This window comes from Vulpes lagopus, chromosome 12, assembly GCF_018345385.1.
Source record: "Vulpes lagopus strain Blue_001 chromosome 12, ASM1834538v1, whole genome shotgun sequence".
NCBI lineage: Eukaryota > Metazoa > Chordata > Mammalia > Carnivora > Canidae > Vulpes > Vulpes lagopus.
In genome coordinates, this window is record NC_054835.1 from 84216581 (window position 1) to 84240865 (window position 24285).

The 24285-nt window shown below is 36.8% G+C and overlaps 1 protein-coding gene across 3 annotated transcripts in view; it reads left to right on the forward strand.

The window, feature by feature from the left end:
- The first annotated feature begins 554 nt into the window (after positions 1–554).
- The window catches only part of LOC121473389 (alpha-fetoprotein-like), a 49908-nt gene continuing 26177 nt past the window's right edge, over positions 555–24285 (forward strand). Inside the window, exons 1-8 of one of the 3 annotated variants that reach the window (XM_041725708.1) lie at positions 555–689; positions 2036–2087; positions 2232–2373; positions 4378–4589; positions 9455–9587; positions 12657–12754; positions 13791–13920; positions 23506–23720. In XM_041725708.1, coding sequence (XP_041581642.1) covers positions 605–689; positions 2036–2087; positions 2232–2373; positions 4378–4589; positions 9455–9587; positions 12657–12754; positions 13791–13920; positions 23506–23720 — 1067 coding nt within the window. In that variant the 5' untranslated portion in view covers positions 555–604. Of the gene's footprint in view, positions 690–2035; positions 2088–2218; positions 2374–4377; positions 4590–9454; positions 9588–12656; positions 12755–13790; positions 13921–23505; positions 23721–24285 lie in introns of all 3 variants that reach the window. The other 2 variants (XM_041725709.1, XM_041725711.1) reach the window with 2 other exon arrangements.

Below are 24285 nucleotides of genomic sequence, written 5' to 3' on the forward strand. Positions count from 1 at the left end.
CCTAGTATGGCAGGCAGGCCTAGATAATCTTGAGTCCCACTTTCTTTTTCAAGGAATAAGAATTCTGTTATCTGCATAAAGTCATAAAAATCACCAGATTCACAATGAACACTCAATAAGTTAGGTCCCATTTCCTTGGGTTTTCTCCCAAGGCCTATGCTCCCCACTATCTCCAAGGAGTTGAAAATGTGCCCAGCACTGGAACCAGGGCTTTAACCATTTATTTGAATCTGTGGTAGTACATGTTTACCTTCCCTCCTGCCACTTCAGAACTTTGTACATGTCAACAGGCATTCCCAGGAAATGAAATATTTACCAAAAGTGCTTATTGATTACTACAAGGCCTACATGGTATAATCTTGAAAAAACAAGTAGATTGACATGACTCATTTTAAAATCCAGTATTCATTAATGAATGCCATCCATTAGCAATATTTCTTCATTGCCATGAATTTCTTCAATTTTATCAGGGTCGTATTGGTCTAGAAAAAATATTCACCAGGAAAAGGTTAATTATTAATAGTAATTACTTGAAAAGAGTATAAAGGGATTCCTCAGTTCTTTCAGATGATAGAGCACCTTCTTTAAAGGTTCACCTGGAACAATGAAGATTTTTAGACCTATATGTTTTCTTGTTTTCTTCAGCTACGTTCAATGTCAAACTCTTCAGAGAAGTTTACTAGCTGCAGGTAGGGATCCTATTTACAATCTATACGTGCCATGTGCCAGGAGATAAGGCATGATGACTCCTAAAATATGTATTTAAATGTAAGGAAAGGCTTATATTCTTCAGTGCTCATCACTGTCAACAGAGTCATTGGAGATTGCTAGAAATTAATTTGTGGAAGGGATGTGAAAGAGAGCGAATATATTGAGGCAACACACACAGAAAGATCTCGTTTTAGCTTGGCTTGCACTCTGGGTGAGGGATCTATACATTTCAAATTTGTGTTTGAAATTGAAATGTGTTTGAACGATCCAATTTTGGATAAAGCAACTGTGTTTATAGTAGCAGGAAAAAAATTATGAGCCACATTTTTCAGTACCTATTCTGTGCAAGGTGCTGGGCTTGGAGCTTCACATCTATGTTTCCATTGAATCCTAATAACTATCCAATGTGGTAGAGTTTATTTCTGTTTTCTAGGTAGAGAAATAGAAATTTTGAGAGCTTACACAATTTTCCCAAGGCCACACTCAATATAAGAGCTAGAAGTTGAACTCAGAGTAATGGACTCCAAAGCTTTTGTATTAATAGAGATAATAATGTTTCTTTATTTAACAGAAAGCTGTTCAGCTCTTAAGAAACCATTAGTATAAGAAGATATTGTTTTGTTGGTTTTTTAAAAAGATTTTATTTATTTATTCACAAGAGTCACATAGAGAGAGGCAGAGACACAGGCAAAGGGAGAAGCAGGCTCCATGCAGGGAGCTGGATGCAGGACTCGATCCCAGGATCCTGGGATCACGACCTGAGCCAAAGGCAGACACTCAACCGCTGAGCCACCCAGGTGTCCTGAGAAGATATTGTTTTTAATAGAGAACTTGTAAGTGGAGGTGATAAGAAAGATAAAGTTGATAGTAAATCCAAGATGCTTGAGATGCTGTCTTTGCCAAATGAAGCCTGGCAAAGTGCTAATATTTATACGTTTGCTCCCAATGTTTAATTTTCTTAATATTCCTTGAATACGCTAGTAGCTTCTAATACAAAGAGTTAAATAGCCAAATAGCCAAATCATGTTAATTAATTCAGGTGTGTCAACACAAGTACATGCAACTCATTTGTAAGCAAATGACAGATTTCAAGTACACAATATATTTGAATAGAAATAAGTTATTTACAGAATGCAGTTGAAACACAGGTGAAGGTATATTCTAGCAATTCATTTTAATTTTGATGGCAAATAAAATAGGTCTGGAAGTTTATAAGTGAATAAATATGGATTTCAGAATTATAAAGGGAGATTTCAATTTTGAAAATATCCTCTTAATGCAAAAAAAAAAAAAATCTCGTTGTTTTTTTTTTTTTTTTTCTCAGCCTTGCGCCACATTAATAGCCAGAATTATCTGCAGGAGAACTTAAGAGACATGTGAGTCTTATCAATATTCTCTTATCTGAAATTTGAAATCACGATCATTTCGGAAGGGGGAGAGGGGCATTGTTATTTGATCTAACAATAACGGAGGAAGAGTTTGATTTTATCTTTAACACTCTTACAAGTGTTATGTTTCAGCACCAGCATTATGGTTGCTCAGTTTCTTCAGAAGTTAACTTATGAAGAAGTACAAACCATAGTTGAAGAGTTGGTAGATCTAACAGACAAGTGCAAGATTCTCAAGCCACATGAATCACCGTCAGAATGCGCTCACCAATTGGTAGGTAAATCATGTTTTGCCTTTCTCTCCTTTTTTTAAACTAAAATTCCAACCAAAAGGTGTTATCATGAAGTGGAATGTTGAATAATTAGGTATGAAATTTTAAGGAAACAATATGTATATCAATCACACTGAAAATATAATCTTTGTAGGTTTATAAATCTACAGTTTTTCATTTCAACTCTGAGGGATCAGACTCAGAGAACCCAAACACTCAAGAGAATGAATTATAACCTAGAATGCCAATTTGTTCGTTTAAGTTGGTTGCTTTGCCTCTCCCACTGGAATACTGTTGTCTGACATCCTCATATAAAGGTCCCTGGGAAATCAAAGTACTAATTTTAAAAAGTTTTTAAAAGTACATGAAAAATAAGAAAGAAGTGAATATTATTATAGGCTTTTTTTCTTAGCCAGCAAAAAATCTTGGGGATTACTACTGTCTCATAAAGTATATCTATCTTGTGATGAGCAAATTTTGATGAACACTAACATATTTGTACAATCCACATATTTTTTGGATCACTTATATCATGCCAAACATTTTAAATTACAAATTAATAGTTTTCTTTTCTGTCGGTAAGATTTTTTTTTTTAATCCATCTTCTTGAGGCTAAAACCTATCTACCTACTTACTAGACTCTTAGTAGACATAGAAAACCATCAGTCTTAGGACACCTGGGTGGCTCAGCGGTTGAGCATCTGCCTTTGGCCCAGGGTGTGATCCTGGAGTCCTGGGATTGAGTCCCACATCAGGCTTCCTGCATGGAGCCTGCTTCTCCCCCTGCCTTTGTCTCTGCCTCTCTCTCTATCTGTGTCACTCATGAATACATAAATAAAATCTTTAAAAAAAATCATCAGTCTTATTAGAAACACATTTTATTTTATTTTTAAAGATCTGTTTATTTATTTTAGAGAGAGAGAATGGAGAAAGGGGCAGAGGTAGGGGGAGACTGAGAATCCTCTAGCTGACTCCCTGCTGAATACAGTCTGTCCCTACCAGGGGCTGGATCTCATGACCCTGACACCATGACCTTAGCTGAAATCCAGAGTTAGCTGCTTAACTGACTGCACACCCAGGCGCCCCTAGAAATACATTTGAAATGAAGTTCTCCTAGTGACTAGTCTCACTTATTTTAATAGTGATTCCTTTTTAATTCTACTTCAAAAAGATGGCCTTTTTTTTTTCTTGCCTTTATCCCCTAAATCTGGGCATGTATTGTTTGAAGTTTGTAGCATCCCACACATTTACTGCCACTCAAAGGTTTTTGAAAAGTAACTGAATTATTACATTTTCATTTGAACATTTGACACTGAATACATACTGTCTCAGAGTTCAATTCTTAAAATAACTTCCCATGGAAACCAAACTAAAAACAATTAGGAAGCAAGGAAAGAAAACTACCATCTTTTTCTTTCTTGGTGGATAGTTACAAAAAATACTTTGATTTTGCTGGGCTCTGAAATTTTGGCTTCTGTTTAGTGCCTTTTGATGACTATATGAAAACATATTCAAAATCACAATTATTTTGGAAATTAAAGAATGATAAATTCTATTTAGCCCATGTCTAACATGTGGGAATTTAGACTTAAAAACATAAAAAACTGGGATCCCTGGGTGGCGCAGTGGTTTGGCGCTTGCCTTTGGCCCAGGGCGCGATCCTGGAGACCCGGGATCGAGTCCCACATCGGGCTCCCGGTGCATGGAGCCTGCTTCTCCCTCTGCCTGTGTCTCTGCCTCTCTCTCTCTGTCTCTCTGTGACTATCATAAATAAATAAAAATTAAAAAAAATTAAAAAAAATAAAAAATAAAAAGGACACATTTAAAAAATCTTAAAAAAAAAAAAACATAAAAAACTTCTGCTCTAGAGAGCTATGTCCAGGGATTACTAAATGCAGAGTGTATGATCATATACTCAGGGGACTCTTCTTTATAATAATCCTTTAACTTTCCTAAGAGTGTAGATCACACCTGCTTCCCCTTTACATTATTATTTCCTCCTGCAGATGACTACTTTTCTGGAACACATTTGTAATAACCAAGGAAAGGCTGAGAGACAGGAGTTTTCTGACTGTTGCAATATAAATAACAAAGCAAGACTCAAGTGCTTCCTATTATACAAAAAAGATGATGCAGATGACAGTGATGCATTCCAAATTCCAAATCCTGAGCAGATCTGTGAGATGGACAAAGAGAATCAAGTGTCAGTGAAGGAGAGGTAAGCCATTTCTCTCTGAAGAAGAGTGTTTTCAAATTTTGAAGACAGATCTTTTTTTTATATATATGGGCCTCTGAGAACACAATGCTTTATTACTTGGAATTAGAGTAAAATTTTGAGCTACAATATATATATCTTCTCCCTCAGAATGACAGTTACAACCTTAGTGAAACCAGACAGGGCATAGAAACATCTGTATGTAGAACATTACAAATGACTAGGACAAAAACATTTTTAAAGATAATTTTAAAAATGACTAGGACAATTAGTCAGACCCGTAGCAAATGATGTTGAAAGGTACAGCAAGTAAGCAGAGCATAATACACAGAGAGTACTAGGGACAGAGAGTGGGTGATAGCTCTGGCAAGGGGCTGGCATTTGGAAGATCCATCAAGGGATAGCAGAGAGGGTATCTGATAGGCTTGGTGAGAACTAGGAGTAAGTGGCAATTGCAGATTAGACAGAGATGAGTTTTCTGCTCATAAACTCTGATTCTATAATTCCCACCTAGAGTAGATAGCATTATAGCAGATGGGTAGGGAAGGTCTTATTTTGTTTTCCTAATGAGCAAAGAGGTCTATCTGTTAAGAGTGGGGTATGAGCAAGTGCCTGGGTTTGGAGATAGGTGACCAATGCCTAGAGAGGTAGAAATGACAAGAGAAACACAAGACTTCAGTCCTCAAGGAATGCAATTCTAGCTATCTTATCAAGACAGGCTCAGATAATGGGAATAAGGCAAAGATCTGATGCTTGTTCTAGAGGGCAAGGAGCTTGGTAATGATTTGATTTCAGATTTTAGACATGAAACTTTTGATCAGAGATAAATGAGCAGAGTGACTTGATGTCGAATTACATAAACTACTTTAATTCACTTATATGGGTACAGAATTACTGAGTCTTGAAGAAGAAATTAATTGGACCTGGATCCTTAGGTAGAAAGGACTAGGTCCCTAGGTGTCTCAGTCGATTAAGCATTCAACTTTTTATTTCAGCTACGATCATGTTCTCAGGATCTCGAGAATAAGCCCTGCATACAGCTCTGCAGTCAGGATGGGGTCTGCTTAAGACTCTGCCCTTCCCCCCTGCTTGAGAGAGAAAGAGAGAGAGAGAGCTCATTCTCTCCCTCCCTCCCCCTCTCTGTCTCTCTCTTTCTCTCTCAAATAAATAAATCTTACCAAAAAAGAAAAAAGAAAAAGAAAGGACTAAGAGACTGGGGGTTGGGCAGGTTACAACCTGTCTGGCATAGGGGCAACTGAATGGGAACCAAAATAGGACCCAGCTACCTATTTACTATGATGCTTCCATTCTAAGAATTATAAAATCAGGTTTGGGTTGAACATTCAGAGATTACAAAATCTAACCTATACTCAGACAGTGAATCTAATCTCTTCTTGAATATTTACAATGAAGTCAATATAAGGAGTTATTTTAAATGCTAATCTTAATATGCAGACAACTATAAATATTCAGAGGAAAAATAATTTTCTAATTACTTGTCTCATAATTATAAGGCAACAACTTCATTTAATTCTCAACCAAGGAAACAGTAACCATATATCAGAGCTGGGAGGAAAAGTCAGCTATTTCAGATTTAAAAGATGGCATAGCGGGGATCCCTGGGTGGCGCAGCGGTTTGGTGCCTGCCTTTGGCCCAGGACGCAATCCTGGAGACCCGGGATCGAATCCCACGTCAGGCTCCCGGTGCATGGAGCCTGCTTCTCCCTCTGCCTGTGTCTCTGCCTCTCTCTCTCTCTCTGACTATCATGAATAAATAAATAAAATCTTTAAAAAAAATAAAATAAAAGATGGCATAGTATACAGATACACAAAACCATCGTTACTGTATCTTTGGATTATCTAAGGAATTTTCAATAAGAGTTTTAATTTATTATAAGCTTCTATTGAATATCTGACTGTAGAAACCCACTTCTAACTAAGTGTGACCCTATGATATCTTACTATAGGGACATTCCATTTTTTTTAATGTCTCTAATTAGTAGAAAGCTTTTCCTTATATTGAGTTAAACTTTGGAGATTTAAAATTAGAATTGGCTCATATTGAATATCTTCCAAGGGAACTAAGTTACCGTAGTACAAAAATGAACTCTTAATTCAGCATAGACAATAAAGAGCAGAGGTATTGAATGGCTTTGGTGAAATTTGGTATTGACAAGAGAAACACAAGGCTTCAGTTCGCAAGGAATACGATTCCTTATGTTAGGAGGCAGCTGTATGTTGATAATATCAGTTCTGTCGTCCTGTTTATATAAGTTGGGCTTGAGAGACTCTGCTGATAGAAGCCCATTGACTAAACTTCCAGGGCTTTGGGGCCGCTTAGTGAGAGTGAAGAGGATTTTTTTGGGGGGTGGGGGGAGGGGGGATCACAGACCTATTTTTTTCTAAGTATTGTTAATGAATGATGTTTGGTTCTATTATTTGGCCTATTTTTCTACCTCCATAGTTTGCGGATGACTTTTTTCTTTATAGGTTTTTAAAAAGCAAAAGTAATAATACTTTTACAGGGTAAGCTAACTTTAGTGTGGTAGCAAATAATCTCTAATTTTCAGCAGCTCAGTATAACAAAAAAAAAGAATTTTTTTCACTCATGCTATCTGTCCAATGAAAATTGGTAGGCAGTCTGCCTATCATAGTCTCTTAGGGACTTAGGTTGACAAAGATACCATCTCAACACTTACTTCTTTGATTACTATGGCAAAGGAAGGGGATAATAGTAAATCATGTATTGCTTCTTAAGCTTGTTTAGAAACAGCACTCATCATTTTTACTCACACATCATTAACCAGCAAGTCACATTGTCATACCTCATCTCACAGGAGGCAGAAATGTGCAATCCTACCATTTGCCTGAAAGGAGGGGAGCTGGAAATACTTGGTAAACAACTCTACTGGCAACCGCCTCGGTCATCCACCCACACACAAAAAATGATTTTCTACCTTTAACCGAAAGGAAATGTTACCACAGAATTGCTACACACCAGTTGTTAGATAAGGTGTCTGTTGACGTTTGGTTAGTGCTTCAGGTCTCCTGCAAATCTTGTCTTTTTTAGGGCCCCAGGATTCGTATCTGGGCAGAGAGCAGTAACAAATACTCTTCTGATGAAGTCACATATGGATATAGTCCCTGACCCCAGAAACTCTAGCCACCTCCTTTGGTTATTGTTTTCTAGACCCTGCAGCACTAAGGGATTTCTATAAAATATTTTAAGCATTTCCTTGGATATTTGCCATGAGATATCATTGCTTTTTCAATCATTTCAGGGAGGGCAATGGTAGCAATTTTTCATTTGACTTCATTGGCTTCTGCAGCTGTATTCTTCCCTAGGTTCCCAAAAGGACTTGGAGTTAGATCCCAAAGGAGCAGGAATATAGATTTATGTATTATCCAAGGAACTGGTGGTGGATGGAAGTTAAAACAAGAACCAAGTTCCTATTCTATCACTTCCTCCATTATCCTTTCAATGTTGAAAACCTGATTTTCTGGTGTCACCATTTTTCTGGTGATATAGGCCAACTCTACAGACACTACATCTTAAAAAACTTGCATTAGGAATAGTATTATAATAATCAGTAAGAGTCTTGAGTGTTACTTTCATTTTGTTTTAATTGGCTATCCTGACACTTGACATCTCATCTCTCTCTATCTTGGCTCAGCTGCTGACAGTTCTCCTCCCACGGGTAACCCAGGAATGCAAGTGTTTCCAGCTCTATATTATCTGGAGCATGTGTTTCCAAGGTCATCGAAATAGAAAAAAAGAGAGCAAGGAAAAAAAGAGAGAGAGAGAGAGAGAGAGCAGGGAACTGTGCTGAGACATTACCAGCCACACCTCAAAGCATTGTGGAGCACGTCCATTCACATTTCATCCTCCAGAATTCAGTTACATGTTCTTGACCTAACTGCAAGGGAGTCTGGAAAAGGAGTCTCCCTGTGCACATGGAAAAAGAAAATGGATTTGTGTGAGCATTAAGCCAGTTTTTGCCTGTAATATCATCTGGGTTTTTGTTTTTGTTTTTTAATTAGAGAGACAGTATGAGCGTTTAGAGGGAGGGACAGAAGGAAAGGGAGAGTGAGAGAGAGAAGGCCAGGCAGACTCTGTGCTGAGCAGGGAGCATGACATAGGGGCTAGACCCCAGGACCATAATATCAGGACCCGAGTGAAAGACAGATGCCTAATTGACTGAGCCACCCAGGCACCCTGCATGCCTATAATGTCCTCTTGTTCAGTATTTTTGCATTTGTGTCTGTGGGGTCTTTAAGCAGACTTTGCAAAAATAGGAGGAGACATGTATTATAAGTGAAAGGCAGACCTGATGCCCAGGCTCTGTGTGTGAGGAATAAATGAACTAGAGAGGGAAATAAAGATGGGGGCTTAGTAACAAACCAAAATACTGAGGGACACATCTTGGAGGACTGGCATTTCCTAGTCTAGAAAGAACTTCTGGATGATCTTGAGAGACTCCCCTCACCCCACTAATAGCTTCTAAATTTAATCCTCCGGCACCAGATGTACAATCCTGCATTTACAATTCATCTTGGACTACTGAACTTTCTATCTTCCACTTCTTCCATTTATATAAAAATGACAAATTTTAATTACTTTTTCTTTCCCCACCAGCCTGGAAGTCACAGTTGGTCACTTTCCGGGCATTCTGTGAATGTCTAATTTCATAGTGATCTGTCCAGAGTGACGTGGACATGTGATGATGTCTTTACATAGTATAGTGCTATCTTATCTCTTTCATCATGAAATTCTAGAAGTTTCAGGTCAACAAAACTAAATGAAGAAACTGTGTTGGCACATGTTCTTGGATTCTAAATTACACAACTTTGTATTTGCCAAATTACAGGTACATTTATGAAATGTCTAGAAAGTATCCATTCTTGTATGGACCCACTATTCTGACAATGTCTGCTTGCTATGAAACAGCTATTCAGTCATGTTGCCAAGAAGAAAATAAAACTGAATGCTTCCAGATGAAGGTAAAATATTCATATGTCAACTGTTATTTAGAGCCTTGTTCTGCAATGTGTGGACTGTGTACCAGCAACGTACGCATTACCTGGCATCTCATTGGAAATGCAGAATCTGAAGCTCTTCTCCAGACATACGAAATAAGACTCCATTGTAAAGAGATACTGAAGCAATTCATATTGTTATTAAAATTTGAAAAGTGTGAATTAGCATAGACACTACTTTGTCATAAATATTTAATATTCAAGTTACTATTGTTGCGTATCAAAATACCCCAAAATTTATTGACTCAAAAACAAGGATCATTTTATTATCTCTCATGATTTCTGTGGGTCAGGAGTCCAGGAAGGGTTCATCTGAGCAGTTCGGGCTCATGATCTTTCTTGGGGTTGCAGTCAGACAATGGCTGAATTTAGGACTCGGGGGGCCTGAATCACCTAGGGGCTGGTTCAAGATCTCTTTCTTCTCATAGAATCTCAGGGCCTCTCCACGTGGTCTTGGTTAGTTTGGGATTCCTCACAGCATGGTAGCTTCAGGGCCGATGGATTGCTTATATGGCCAAAGACTTCAAGAATGCATATACTAGTGGCTAAAGCAGAAGTCGAATGGCCTTTAATGAACTAGTCTCAGAAGTTACTTCTGTCATACACTATTGGTTGAAACACCATAAAACCTTACCAGTTTGAAGGGGACAGTATATATACTGTACCTTTTGATTGGGAAGACTGTCAAAGTCTCATTGTAAGAAGAGCAAGGAATAGAAGATATCCCTACAGCAATCTTTGGAAAATACAATCTACCACACTTAATTTTAACCATGTAGCCTTTCTCTTTCATTGAATGGATATAAATCAGTGATTAGTTCTATGATAAAAGTACTTTTCATGCATGCTCGTTTCAGGATTTAAATATTAACATAAAATGACCATCTTTACTAGAGAGGGCACCAGATGGATTTTCCAAAGGTTGTACTGAAATGAGTAGTAGTTTGATAATCATTTTGATGAATTCTCAAGATTAAATACAGGACCACTTTGTTCTTACTGTTTTTTTTTTATCTTCTCAGTGTAAATTTATTTCATATTCTTCAAAACCCCTATTTCTCTATTTCTCTAAACCTATTTTTCATATTGAGCTCCTCTTTGTCTGCTTTCTGTAAGAAATTAAATAATATATCTAAAGAGTTTCTGTCATATGCTAAGTACTCAATAATTATAGCTATTATCATTAAAGATAATATTAATGATATCATTATAATATACAGCTTTAGGGATCCCTGGGTGGCGCAGCAGTTTGGCGCCTGCCTTTGGCCCAGGGCGTGATCCTGGAGATCCGGGATCGAATCCCACGTCGGGCTCCCGGTGCATAGAGAAGCACTCCCTCTGCCTGTGTCTCTGCCTCTCTCTCTCACTGTGTTCCTATCATAAATAAATAAAAATTAAAAAATATATATACAGCTTTAATTTATATTATATTATATATTTTATATATAAATATATTTCTTATATAAATTTATTATCTTCCTCTCTGTTTGTTCCCTAGTGACTGCTTCAGAAGTCAATTTTGAATTCCTAAGCAGGACAGTTTTTTTGCTTTTTGGTTTACATTAATTAAAAACAGAAAAACAAATGATCATGCAGACTTATGTCTGCATTGTTCACATTTTTAAGAATGAACGTTTTTGTGGAGGTTAAGTTTTTTTTTTTTTAAAAGTAACTTGTGCTTACTCTTTTAAGTTACAAAGTTTTCTTAATTTTAATCCTTCTCAGTGGAGAAGTTTCCTTCATGTATAACATGCACCTATGAAGTTACCTTAGAGTTCTTCCCTCCTCTATCCTACTTTATGATCTTTACAGTATTGCTGATACCAGAATGTCTATTCCTAATGGTTCTGGCTTCTTCTCAGAGAAAATGACATAACCAAGTGTGTAAAAATTAAGTCTATGATCAGAGAATATGGTTTATGAATTAAGTCTTCACAGACTCTTGGAGAAGTAGACAATCTTATTTGTACTAGATTTTAAATGGGTAGAATACAACAAAATAAGGATTAAAGTAATAATTATATTTATAATTGATTTAAAATATAATTAGTTATATTTAATAATAATTATTAAATTATGATTATTGTGCCAGTTTTGTGGTTTGAAAATTACTTTTGTATATATATTTTTTTATATATTTTTTTAATTTTTTTATATTTGTTCTTAAAAATAGTACTCTAAGGTACAGTTAGCCAACTGGTCATTATAATGTTTAAGTGAAAATATAGAGCTGTTCTGGAAATTTAAAAATATTGCTAATATTTCCAACACATAGAGATACCAATTTTAGATTTTTCCTTTTGTTCATTTCTCTATCCACAGATTTTGTTTTGTACGTTGTGATCATACTGAAGACTTAAACAAACTTTCTTTTTAGTAGAAGTGTAAATTTTGTCAAAATTAATGTGCCATTATTTACTTTACCATCACTATGTTGAGACACATTTTATTTGTTTCCAAAATTTTACCATCATAACAAAATATGCATGCTCTTCTTTTTGCATAACTATGTTTTTATTTATGTAGAAGAATTTATTTGCAATAGTTTCAAAAGTAAAAATCCTGGGTTAAAAACTATGAACATATTTGTGGGGGAGGGGGACTTCATTAATGTATATTGTGAAACTGGAGCATATATTTTAGATAAGCAGTAGGAGACATGTCTAAGATGACAGAGCTAGGAACTTGAATAAAAACAAGATACAAGTATAAGACCTAATTGAAATGTATTCCTTTGGCTCTCTGGACTTTTGTTTGCTTAATTTCATGTCTTCTTTTCATTCCAAATGTTTGAGGTTCTAGAACAAGTGATTTCTGGGAAGTAAGATACTATTTTATAAAACCAACCAACCAACCACATTTGATCTCTTTTAAATAAGGCAATAAGGACTTTCTAATTTTGAGGAGATAAACAACTTGTACTTTCTTTCTTTTTTTTTTTTTTTTGTACTTTCCTTTCTTGTTTACTGATTACACGAGTGGCTTTTTCTGTTACTACCACATTTCTGTGATGAGTTGTTTTTCTAATTACAGCTAGAACCCATCAGAAAATACATTAGAGAAATATCTTGGAGGCATCACCATTTATGTGAAATTGGAATTAAATTCAACCATAAAGTAGCAAAAGCAGTGTAAGTTACTGATTGAGATACATGAATTTTATTGCTTTTGGATTACCCCATTTGATCAAACTCATGTGAAAAATTATTTTTCTTTTATTTAATAATGTCTCTCAATGCAAACTTATTTCCTTTCTCTACACATATGCTATTTGCCCATTTGATAGGACACAGAGAGCTGGGCTTGAGACCGCCCAATCCTTCTCTCTACTCACTATCTCCTGCCTCAGTTTCTTCCATCTGGTCAGATCCCTTAGCCTATGCCTTTAGTGCACAAAAGATTCTGTACATGAAGATGCAGGCACTTAATTGTTCCACATGATAAAGGCTGGAAGACGAAATATTTTCTTTCCTCTGAGAAGATAGGAAAGATTTTTGGCTCCAGTGGAATGCAGAACAGAAAAATTTAGTGGTGTTTTGTAGGTGTTTTGATGGAAGAGTGTGGGGTGAGGAGACTTTGTTTTACTCAGTGTGCCTATTTCCTGGTCCAGATTGTATTTCTGTCCAAGTTTACCTGTGAAGAGATGTATCTTCCCTTATATCACCTCCTTACCCAATCTGGGACAGCATTGGGCTGCACAGGAGCTTAGTTCTCCTTACAAGGCAGTCTCATTTTTCCTCTTGCCAGAGACATTTTGGGGATGTTGCTCAGTTGTCAATAGGGAGAGGCCAGGGAGACCCAAGACTCTTGTAATCATTGTCTTTATGATGAAGAATTTTACTTGGAGATTCAGGTCAGATAAATTTCCAAGTTATCCATCTAAGCAACTCAGCTTCTTTAAGTGATAACTTCAATGATGAAAATGACTATATTTTGCATGATTATGAATTGAATGGTGTTTGTTTTATGATTTAGATCTTTGTGTGGCTCTGAGTGCTATCATTGAAGAAATAGAGGGCATTTAAAAGTATATATTTAAAATATACTCTCTTCATCCTACATTTGCAAATGTGTTTCTATTATTTTGGTTACTCAATGAACTAGAACTAATTTTAGAAAGGATTGAACTCAAAATATGGTTTAAAATGTACTTATTTTTCTTTTCAGGGAATTGGTTCTGCTGACTAAAAAACAACCGAAAACTAACTTTTCTGAAATTGCCAGACTGGCTGTGTATATTAAAAATCTGCATCAGACATGTTGTGAAGGAGATGTAGTCGCATGTGTACTTGGCAGGGTGAGAGCCTCTCCTTTCTTAAAATTCACTTCAGGCTTTAAAAAACTTACAATTCTAAAAACTCTAAAATTCTAAACAATAACAACAAACCTTACAACTCTTAAAAAAAAGGTGACCATGATATGTAATGAATCTAAAATGAAGTAATGAGCACTTCTCAATATTACCAGTAGAATTGACAGTAGTGTCTCCCCTCTTCTCTCATCCCAAGTCAGGCAATGATTTTTTTCTTCCTTCCTTCCCTACTTTTCTCCTTCTACTCCTCCATCTCTTCCTCCCCCACTTCCTTCCCTCCTTACTTATCCTGTCCTTCTTCACTTTATTCTGTTACTCTTTAATTTTTAGAGCTGACCTTTAATTTCCTTCGAAATAGGGTTTGTATTTCATTCATCTTTGAATCCCAAGAATTGCAACTGAGAGCCCAGGCCATATCAGCCTGGAGGATAAAAGAAGCATGAAGACAAAGAGGTCGGTCTGGGGTTTGAGGGCACAGACACCCTAGAATTCGCCCGCCCCTCATCCAAGTGTAAAGCCAGAGAAGGAAAAATTGTAACTGTCAAAAATTCAATGAGGCTTTAGTAATCACAGATTACAAGTCCTGTTCTTATTCTTTCTGCAAATTAGAACATTGATTAATTTTCATCATGATAAATAAAACCCAGGAACAAAGAGAAACTAGAATCCTAATTTCATGGGGATATCTATGACTCTTATGGACAGGTGCCCCCACCTTTTACTATTTTAGTCCCATTCCATGAAAGATTAAAGGATGTGAGTAACAGTGGAAATTAAAATAGAAAGCCATTGCATGGACACTCAGTAGAATCCCTTGGATTCTACAGCCTCAACTATTTACTTTGTAAATGGAATGGAATGGAGCCAGGGTCAGACCACAGGTATTCTTTGGTATCATTGTGGTTGTCAAATCAGTGCCACATTCAGCCCTACTGCTGGGAAAGGTGACAGGAGCCACTGCTACTTTCATCTTGGAGATAGACAATATAATGTTGTTCTTGAGTTACTTTCTGTATGGCAGTAATCCCAACTAGTGCTGGAACAAACACTACCTTGCCTACTTAGAAGGAGTCCTGGATTTTCAGGACAGGCAATTAGAATGTTATTTGCATGAAGGTTGGGTGAACTTGGGAGTAGAGTTAAAAGAAAGTGGAGGCCTGACAGACGCAATCATAGTTAAAGCAAAATAAAACAAAATCTCTAATATCCTTTAAAACATAAATAATACCTATGCCCAACCAGTAACTCCATTTATAGTTCTACATCATGTCAGGAATGCCAGAACAATCTTCAATGACTTCATTGTATTGGCTAGTATCCACAAACAATATAGATAACTATAAATGGTTCTAGTATTCCTGTCTTGGTCCAGACTTGGAGGAAACAGGTTTAAAGTTACTGGCTTGACAAAGGTATTGTTTACATGTTAAGAGATTTTTCACTCTTATTTTAGAGGTTTGGGTTTTTAAAAAGATTTTATTTATGTATTCGAGAGAGAGAATGTGCATGTGCATGAGCAACAGGGTAGGGATGGGGGTGGGGGTGGGTAATGCGTGTGAGGGGAGAGAATCTAGAGCAGACTCCACACTAAGCATGGAGCCCAATGAAGGGCTCGATCTCATGGCCCTGAGATCATGACCTGAGCCAAAATCAAGAGTTCCACACTTAACCAACTGAGCCACCCAGGCATCCTGAAGTTGTTTTGTTTTAATTAGTTTGATTTCTGAACATTAGTAAATGTTTTGTTTTCTCAGGATGATCATTTGATTTCCATTTAACTTATCCATTGGTGAATTATATTTAAAGATTTCTTAATTTTTAACCATCTTTAGGTTGCTTAAATCAATTTAATTTTGTTATATTTCTGGATTTTACATATATATAATTTTCAAATTTTTGCATTTCTGTTTACATAAAATTGGTCTAGAACTTCCAGTATTTGGTAGTCTAGAACTACCAATACTTTTGGTATTCAGTTATGCTAACTTCCAAAAATTACACTGTTTTTCCTTTCAAAAATCTCTGAAACATCTTCATAGTATTGAGAATTACCTGCTTTGTGAAGGTTTGAAAGAACTTGTCCATGAAACGGGAGCAGGCATGGAGACAGAAACCTGGGTGACAGCTTTTCCATTTCTTTTGCTATAGATTTATTTTGACATTTTTCAGTCGATCCTCACTACTTATTCACTACTTGTGAATTCACCTATTTGTCAAAATTCATTTGTAAGCCCCAAATCAACACTCAGCACTTTTATGGTCATCTGCAGGCTGACCGGTGTGTGCTCAGAGCCGTGAAGAATTGGAGTTGTGTGATGCCCATAATCCTGGCTGGGGGGGGGGGACTACTGACTCAACAGCCCTAGGGAATGCCTTCTTGTTTTAGCTCTCATACTGTAAATAAGTGTCCTTTCTGCAGTCTAGTGCCACATTTTTCACATTTTTTGTGTGTGGGTTTGTGTGTGTGTGTGTGTGTGTGTGTGAGAGAGAGAGAGTGTGTGTGTGTGCGTGTGTGATTTAGCTGTTTGAAATGGCCCTCAAGCATAGTAAGTGCTGAAGTGCTGACTGGGATTCCAAAACACAAAAAAAGTCATGATGTGCCTTAAGGACAAACTAATGTGTTAGATGTATTAGTTCAACATTAACAAATCATCAATACATATTAAACAAGGGGTATTTAAATAGAAACACACATAAAACAAGGCTATATCTTGATCTGTTGACAACAAAAATGTGACAGAGGCTTATAGGAAACTAGTCTTGGGTTCCCCTTAGAGCTGATGAGTTCGTATTCACAAATTCAGTGAATTTATAACTGTTGTGACTAATGAGCATCAATTGTACCATTTTTGGGTCAGGTTTTATAATATACATTTTTAAAATAAAGTTTCCTTTATGAGCATCTTCTCACTTAGGTATTGGGTTCTACATAATATTACTATTGGATAACTAAAAACATCAAGCATATAATTATAGTTCTTTTCTCCATGTAGTTGCGTTTTTGCCTTTATTTAGCTTTGCAAAGGTCCTACTTAATGTATTGGTCTTCTCCCAGGGAAAGTTCTTGCACTTATTTACTAATTCTGCTAGGTTTCTGCTTTTAATTTTATTAGCTCTCTCAGGTTTGTGTAGCTGTTTTTATTTCAGTTGTTTGGATTGACTTCTTACTTTTTCTGTACTCATTCTTTTTCAATAACATTGTTAATGAGAATGATTTCAGTTGAACATCATTTCTTTGATACACTATTTTCCAGTTTGTTTATTTATTCATTTTAAAAATGTTAATTCCAAGATAGTCAACATAGTGTCATATTAGTTCCAGGTATACAGTGTAGTGATACAGCAATTCTGTGCATTACCCGATGCTCATCATGATAAGTGCACCTTTTCTACTGTTTATTTTTCATATTGATTTAATTGTCTTTTTATTAGAGTATTTCTCCCAATGCTTTTAGGAATGATACATGGGTTATTACCTTTGAACTGTATGTCCTAGAAAGTTTTCTATACTTATCACTGCTTATAACATTACATGATGCTTCACAACATCACATCAATTCAAACAGCAAGTAATCTGTATTGTAGATGTTAATTTTTAATGTTAACTCTATTAAATCACTCAGTAAACATAATTAAATTTTACATTGCAGAGTTCTCTCTCGTTCTTTGACTTCAAAGAACTATTGGACCAACATTTTGGGGTTGTATAATAATTGCTATAGTACAAACTTTTAAAAAACAATTTCTTTGTGCCAACTGCTAATTCTAAGCACTTCACTCTTACTCAGAAAACACTTTTTTACTACTTAACCTGTGCCAGGCTCCTTTTTTTCTTCCTAATAATTATTAATCCATTTAATTCCCACAATCTTAGCAAGTATTATTTTAACCCCATGTTATAGATGAGGAAATTGAAGGAGAAAAGGCTTGCCTAGGTCACTCAGTTGGAAGATAGCAGTCAAGACTAGAAATCAAGAAGTCTGACTTCAGACCCAAAGCTGTCAATCACTGTACTGGTTTATTTTTCCAGTGATGATTGCAGAAGATGATAGGTGGAGAAAGACTGTATTCTTACAGTTTCCTTCATCAATTTTCTTCCCCCTGTTTTTTTTTATTGGAGTTCAATTTGCCAACATATAGCATATCACCCAGTGCTCATCGCCAAGTGCCCCCCTCAGTGCCCGTCACCCAGTCACCCCATCCTCCCACCCACCTCCCTTTCCACTACCCCTTGTTCATTTCCCAAAGTTAGGAGTCTCTCATGTTCTGTCTCCCTTTCTGATATTTTCACTCATTTTCTCTCCTTTCCCCTTTATTCCCTTTCACTATTTTTTACATTCCCCAAATGAATGAGAACATATAATGTTTGTCCTTCTCCGATTGACTTACTTCACTCAGCATAATACCCTCCAGTTCCATCCATGTTGAAGCAAATGGTGGGTATTTGTCGTTTCTAATGGCTGAGGAATATTCCATTGTATACATAGACCACATCTTCTTTATCCATCATCTTTCGATGGACACCGAGGCTCCTTCCACAGTTTGGCTATTGTGGACATTGCTGCTATAAATGTTGGAGTGCAGGTGTCTCGGTTTTTCACTGCCTCTGAATCTTTGGGGTAAATCCCCAGCAGTGCAATTGCTGGGTCGTAGGGCAGGTCTATTTTTAACTCTTTGAGGAACCTCCACACAGTTTTCCAGAGTGGCTGCCCCAGTTCACATTCCCACCAACAGTGCAAGAATGTTCCCTTTTCTCCACATCCTCTCCAACATTTGTGGTTTCCTGTCTTGTTAATTTTCCCCATTCTCACTGGTGTGAGGTGGGATCTCATTGTGGTTTTGATTTGTATTTCCCTGATGGCAAGTGATGCGGAGCATTTTCTCATGTGCATTTCCTCTGTGAGATTTCTGTTCATGTCTTTTGCCCACTTCACGATTGGATTGTTTGTTTCTTTGCTGTTGAGTTTAATAAGTTCTTTATAGATCTTGGACACTAGCCCTTTATCTGATATGTCGTTTGCAAATATCCTCTCCCATTCTGTAGGTTGTCTTTTAGTTTTGTGGACTGTTTCTTTTGCTGTGCAGAAGCTTTTTATCTTGATGAAGTCCCAATAATTAATTTTTGCTTTTGTTTCCCTTGCCTTCATGGATGTATCTTGCAAGAAGTTGCTGTGGCCAAGTTCAAAAAGGGTGTTGCCTGTGTTCTCCTCTAGGATTTTGATGGAATCTTGTCTCACATTTAGATCTTTCATCCATTTTGAGTTTATCTTTGTGTATAGTATAAGAGAATGGTCTAATTTTATTCTTCTGCATGTGGATGTCCAATTTTCCCAGCACCATTTATTGAAGAGACTGTCTTTTTCCAGTCTTTCCTACTTTGTCGAATATTAGTTGACCATAAAGTTGAGGGTCCATTTCTGGGTTCTCTATTCTGTTCCGTTGATCTATGTGTCGGTTTTTGTGCCAGTACCACACTGTCTTGATGACCACAGCTTTGTAGTACAACCTGAAATCTGGCATTCTGATGCCCCCAGCTCTGGTTTTCTTTTTCAATATTCCCCTGGCTATTTGGGGTCTTTTCTGATTCCACACAAATCTTTTTTTTTTTTAATTTTTTTTTAATTATTTATTTATTTATGATAGTCACAGAGAGAGAGAGAGAGGCAGAGACACAGGCAGAGGGAGAAGCAGGCTCCATGCACCGGGAGCCTGATGTGGGATTCGATCCCGGGTCTCCAGGATCGCGCCCTGGGCCAAAGGCAGGCGCCAAACCGCTGCGCCACCCAGGGATCCCTTCCACACAAATCTTAAAATGATTTGTTCCAACTCTCTGAAGAAAGTCCATGGTATTTTGATAGGGATTGCATTAAATGTGTAAATTTCCTTGGGTGGTCTTGACATTTTCACAATATTAATTCTTCCAATCCATGAGCATGGAATATTTTTCCATCTCTTTGTGTCTTCCTCCATTTCTTTCAGAAGTGTTCTGTAGTTTTTAGGGTATAGATCCTTTACCTCTTTGGTTAGGTTTATTCCTAGGCATCTTATGCTTTTGGGTGCAATTTTAATTGGAACTGAGTCCTTAATTTCTCTTTCTTCAGTCTCATTGTTAGTGTATAGAAATGCCATTGATTTCTGGGCATTGATTTTGTATCCTGCCACACTGCAGAATTGCTGTATGAGTTCTAGCAATCTTATGGTGGAGTCTTTTGCATTTTCAATGTACAATATCATTTCATTTGCAAAGAGGGAGACTTTGACTTCTTTGCCTTTAATGTCTTTTGTTGCCTGATTGCTGAGGCGAGGACTTCCGGTACTATGTTGAATAGCAGTGGTGAGAGTGGACATCCCTGTTCCTGATCTTAGGAGAAAAGCTCCCAGTGTTTCCCCATTAGAATGATATTTGCTGTGGGCTTTTTGTAGGTGGCTTTTAAGATGCTGAGGAATGTTCCCTCTATCCCTACACCCTGAAGAGTTTTGATCAGGAATGGATGCTGTATTTTGTTAAATGCTTTCTCTGCATTTAATGAGAGGATAATATGGCTCTTGATTTTTCTCTTGTTGATATGATCAATCACATTGATTGCTTATGAGTGTTGAACCAGCCTTGCATCCCGGGGATAAATCCCACTTGGTCATGGTGAATAATCTTCTTTTTTTTTTTTAATTTTTTTTTAATTTTTTTTTTATTATTTATGTATTATAGTCACAGAGAGAGAGAGAGAGAGAGAGAGAGGCAGAGACACAGGCAGAGGGAGAAGCAGGCTCCATGCACCGGGAGCCCGATGTGGGATTCGATCCTGGGTCTCCAGGATCGCACCCTGGGCCAAAGGCAGGCGCCAAACCGCTGTGCACCCAGGGATCCCCGGTGAATAATCTTCTTAATGTACTGTTGGATTCTATTGGCTAGTATCTTGTTGAGAGTTTTTGCATCTGTGTTCATCAGGGATACTGGTCTATAATTTTTCTTTTTGGTGGGGTCTTTGTCTGGTTTTGGAATTAAGGTGATGCTGGCCTCATAGAACAAGTTTGGAAGTACTCCATCTCTTTCTATCTTTCCGAACAGCTTTAGTAGAATAGGTATTATTGCTTCTTTAAACGTTTGATAGAATTCCCCTGGGAAGCCATCTGGCCCTGGACTCTTGTGTCTTGGGAATTTTTTGATAACTGTTTCAATTTCCTCCCTGGTTATCGGCCTGTTCAGGTTTTCTATTTCTTCCTGTTCCAGTTTTGGTAGCTTATGGTTTTCCAGAAATGTGTCCATTTCTTCTAGATTGCCTAATTTATTGGCGTATAGCTGCTCATATATGTTTTTAAAATCATTTGTAAAAAAATAAAAATAAAAAAAGAATAAAATCGTTTGTATTTCCTTGGTATTGGTGGTGATTTCCCCCTTTTCATTCATGATTTTATTAATTTGAGTCTTTTCTCTTTCGTTTTTAACAAAGCCGGCTAATGGTTTATCTATCTTATTAGTTCTTTCAAAGAACCAACTCCTCGTTTTGTTGATCTGTTCCACAGTTCTTCTGGTCTCTATTTCATTGAGTTCTGCTTGAATCTTTATTAACTCTCTTCTTCTGCTGGGTGTAGGATCTATTTGCTGTTCTCTCTCCAGCTCCTTTAGGTGCAAGGTTAGCTTTTGTATTTGAGTTTTTTCCAGTTTTTTGAGGGATGCTTGTATTGCAATGTATTTCCCTCTCAGGACTGCTTTTGCTGTATCCCAAAGGTTTTTAACATTTGTATCTTCATTCTCATTAGTTTTCATGAATCTTTTTAATTCTTCTCTAATTTCCTGGTTGACCCTTTCATCTTTTAGCAGGATGGTCTTTAACCTCCATGGGTTTGAATTTCTTCCAAATTTCTTCTTGAGATTGAGTTCAAGTTTCAAAGCATTGTGGTCTGAAAATATGCAGGGGACAATCCCAATCTTTTGGTATCAGTTAAGACATGATTTGTGACCCAGTATGTGGTCTATTCTGGAGAAAGTTCCATGTGCACTTGAGAAGAATTTGTATTCAGTTGCATTTGGATGTAAAGTTCTGTAAATATCTGTGAAATCCATTGGTCCAGTGTATCATTTAAAGCTCTTGTTTCTTTTCTTCCCCCTCTTCTACTACCCTTTAAAAATTTGTATTGCCAGTAGTCTGTTCTTGGCCGTTTTCTTTCTTATTTTACACATATAGTCCAAGATGGCTGGGCCTTGGCTTCAAGAGTAGAATTCAGTGGTTCATCACTTACATACAACACCCAGTGCTCATCATAAGTGCCTCCTTCATGCCCATCACCCATCTACCCCATCCCCTGCCCATCTGCCTTCTAACAACCCTCAGTTTGTTCTCTATCATTAAGAGTTTGTTTCATGGTTTGCCTCTTTTTCCAGCCTATATTCATCTGTTTCATTTTTTAAATTCCACTGGTGAGTGAAATAATATGTTGTCTTTTTCTGATTGATTTCCCTTAGCATAATACACTCTCACTCCATCCCTGTCTTGCAAATGGCAAGATTTCATTCTTTTGATGGCTGAGTATTATTCCATTGTGTTTATATACCACACCTTCTTTATCCAGTCATCAGTCAATGGACACTTGGGCTGCTTCAATAATTTGGCTATGGTAAATACTGCTGCTGTGAACATAGGGGTGCATGTGTCCCTTTGAATTAGTATTTTTGTATTTAAATAAATATCTAGTGGTACAGTTTCTGGATCATAAGGTAGTTCTATTTTTAACTTTCTGAGGAAGCTCCAAACTGTTTTCCAGAGTAAGCCCCATCATTTCTCAACTACATTTTCTCAATAACCCCCAAATATCTTATATATTATTTCCCCATATACATCATATTCTCTCACTTCCAGGATTTTTTATGTATAAAGTTGAACAATTTTGGAATATTATTCCTCTTCATTAGTTTCCAAGCAACTTTTATTTGTCTTTCAGGACTCAAATTGTTTAATATCTACACTCTGACCTCCATCCAGTCTGGATTGCCAATCTTTTTCCTTCCAGAGTGTCACATATGTGCTTCTCTTACAACTTCCATTATATTGCATTATGATTGTTGTTTACTTATTTGACTCTAATTATATTGTGAGTTTAAGTTTAGAGATTAACTTATTCATACACACATGTACATAATTATTTGTGTATTATTATTTAAATAAATAAGTTAAATATGTAAGCTTAATAGTAATATTATAGCAATATATGTGGTAAATTATAGGGACAAAACGTATTCTAAGCTGGAATCCTAAAACAATAGCAACAATAGCAAGACAATAAAACCTTCATTTGTATTTTGTGGAGCTAACCATGGAAACAATAATATCATCTGTCTCCCCTAAGTTGTTTAAGAGATGTTTAAAGAGCTTGTTGACACTTAAGTAAGGTCAAATAGAGAAACCTTCTTTTTTAGAACAAGTCACTATAAATGACCTTTTGGTCTCTCAGTTTGCCAAGGATAAAGCAACACATGATGCCAAGTTTTTCTCTGGCTTTCTAGTAATAACAATAAAGATAAATAAGTTCAGAATGAAGTCATCAAGAATAACTGCTCCTTTTTATGTTTTATAGAGCCAGCTTATGAACTACACCTGTTCTTCACAGTCGATTCCATCCAGTAAAATTGCTCCATGCTGTGCTCTGCCTGTGCCGTTCCAAGGGGAATGCATTATCAACTCAGAAAATGATGATAAACCTGATCTTCCATCCTTGCCCCTCAGCAGATTTACAGAAGATCGATTTGTATGCAAACAATTTTCGGACAAGCAAGATGACTTCTTACAAGAGTAATACAGATTTTTGTAAAGTCTTAGTAAGGGAATATTATATTTATGGATTTTTATGGGAAAGATTGAAGACTTGAATGATCAGAGGCTAGCCCATGATGTAAATCAGTGACTACATGGGAACTGTGATCAAGAGGAGATGCTTGATGGAGTCTAACGTGGCAGCTACCTATACAGTTCCAGCCACTCATTAGCATATATGAATGAAGGCTTTGAGTGGTTAGGTCTACTGTATTTTGAAAGAAGCTGGAAGTTGCTTGATCTTTAAATGTTGACAACAAATACAGGAATTCTTAAAAACACAGTATGGGTCAAGCGTTTGCAAACTTTGCCCTAAGGTACTCACCCTTAGGTAAGGGCTTCAGATTGGTGTGCCTGGAGAGCTCTTCTATTCTAATTAATTTAATAACTACTACCAAAGCCATGGTGGGGCATTTAAAAGACTAGAGAGATGGAATATTAACATCTCCAGTGTCCATTCAGAAATGCATATTAATTTGTGCAAGACAAACTGATTTGGGTATGTAATATTAAAACAATATTGCTGTGTGATTGAAGTATTTCC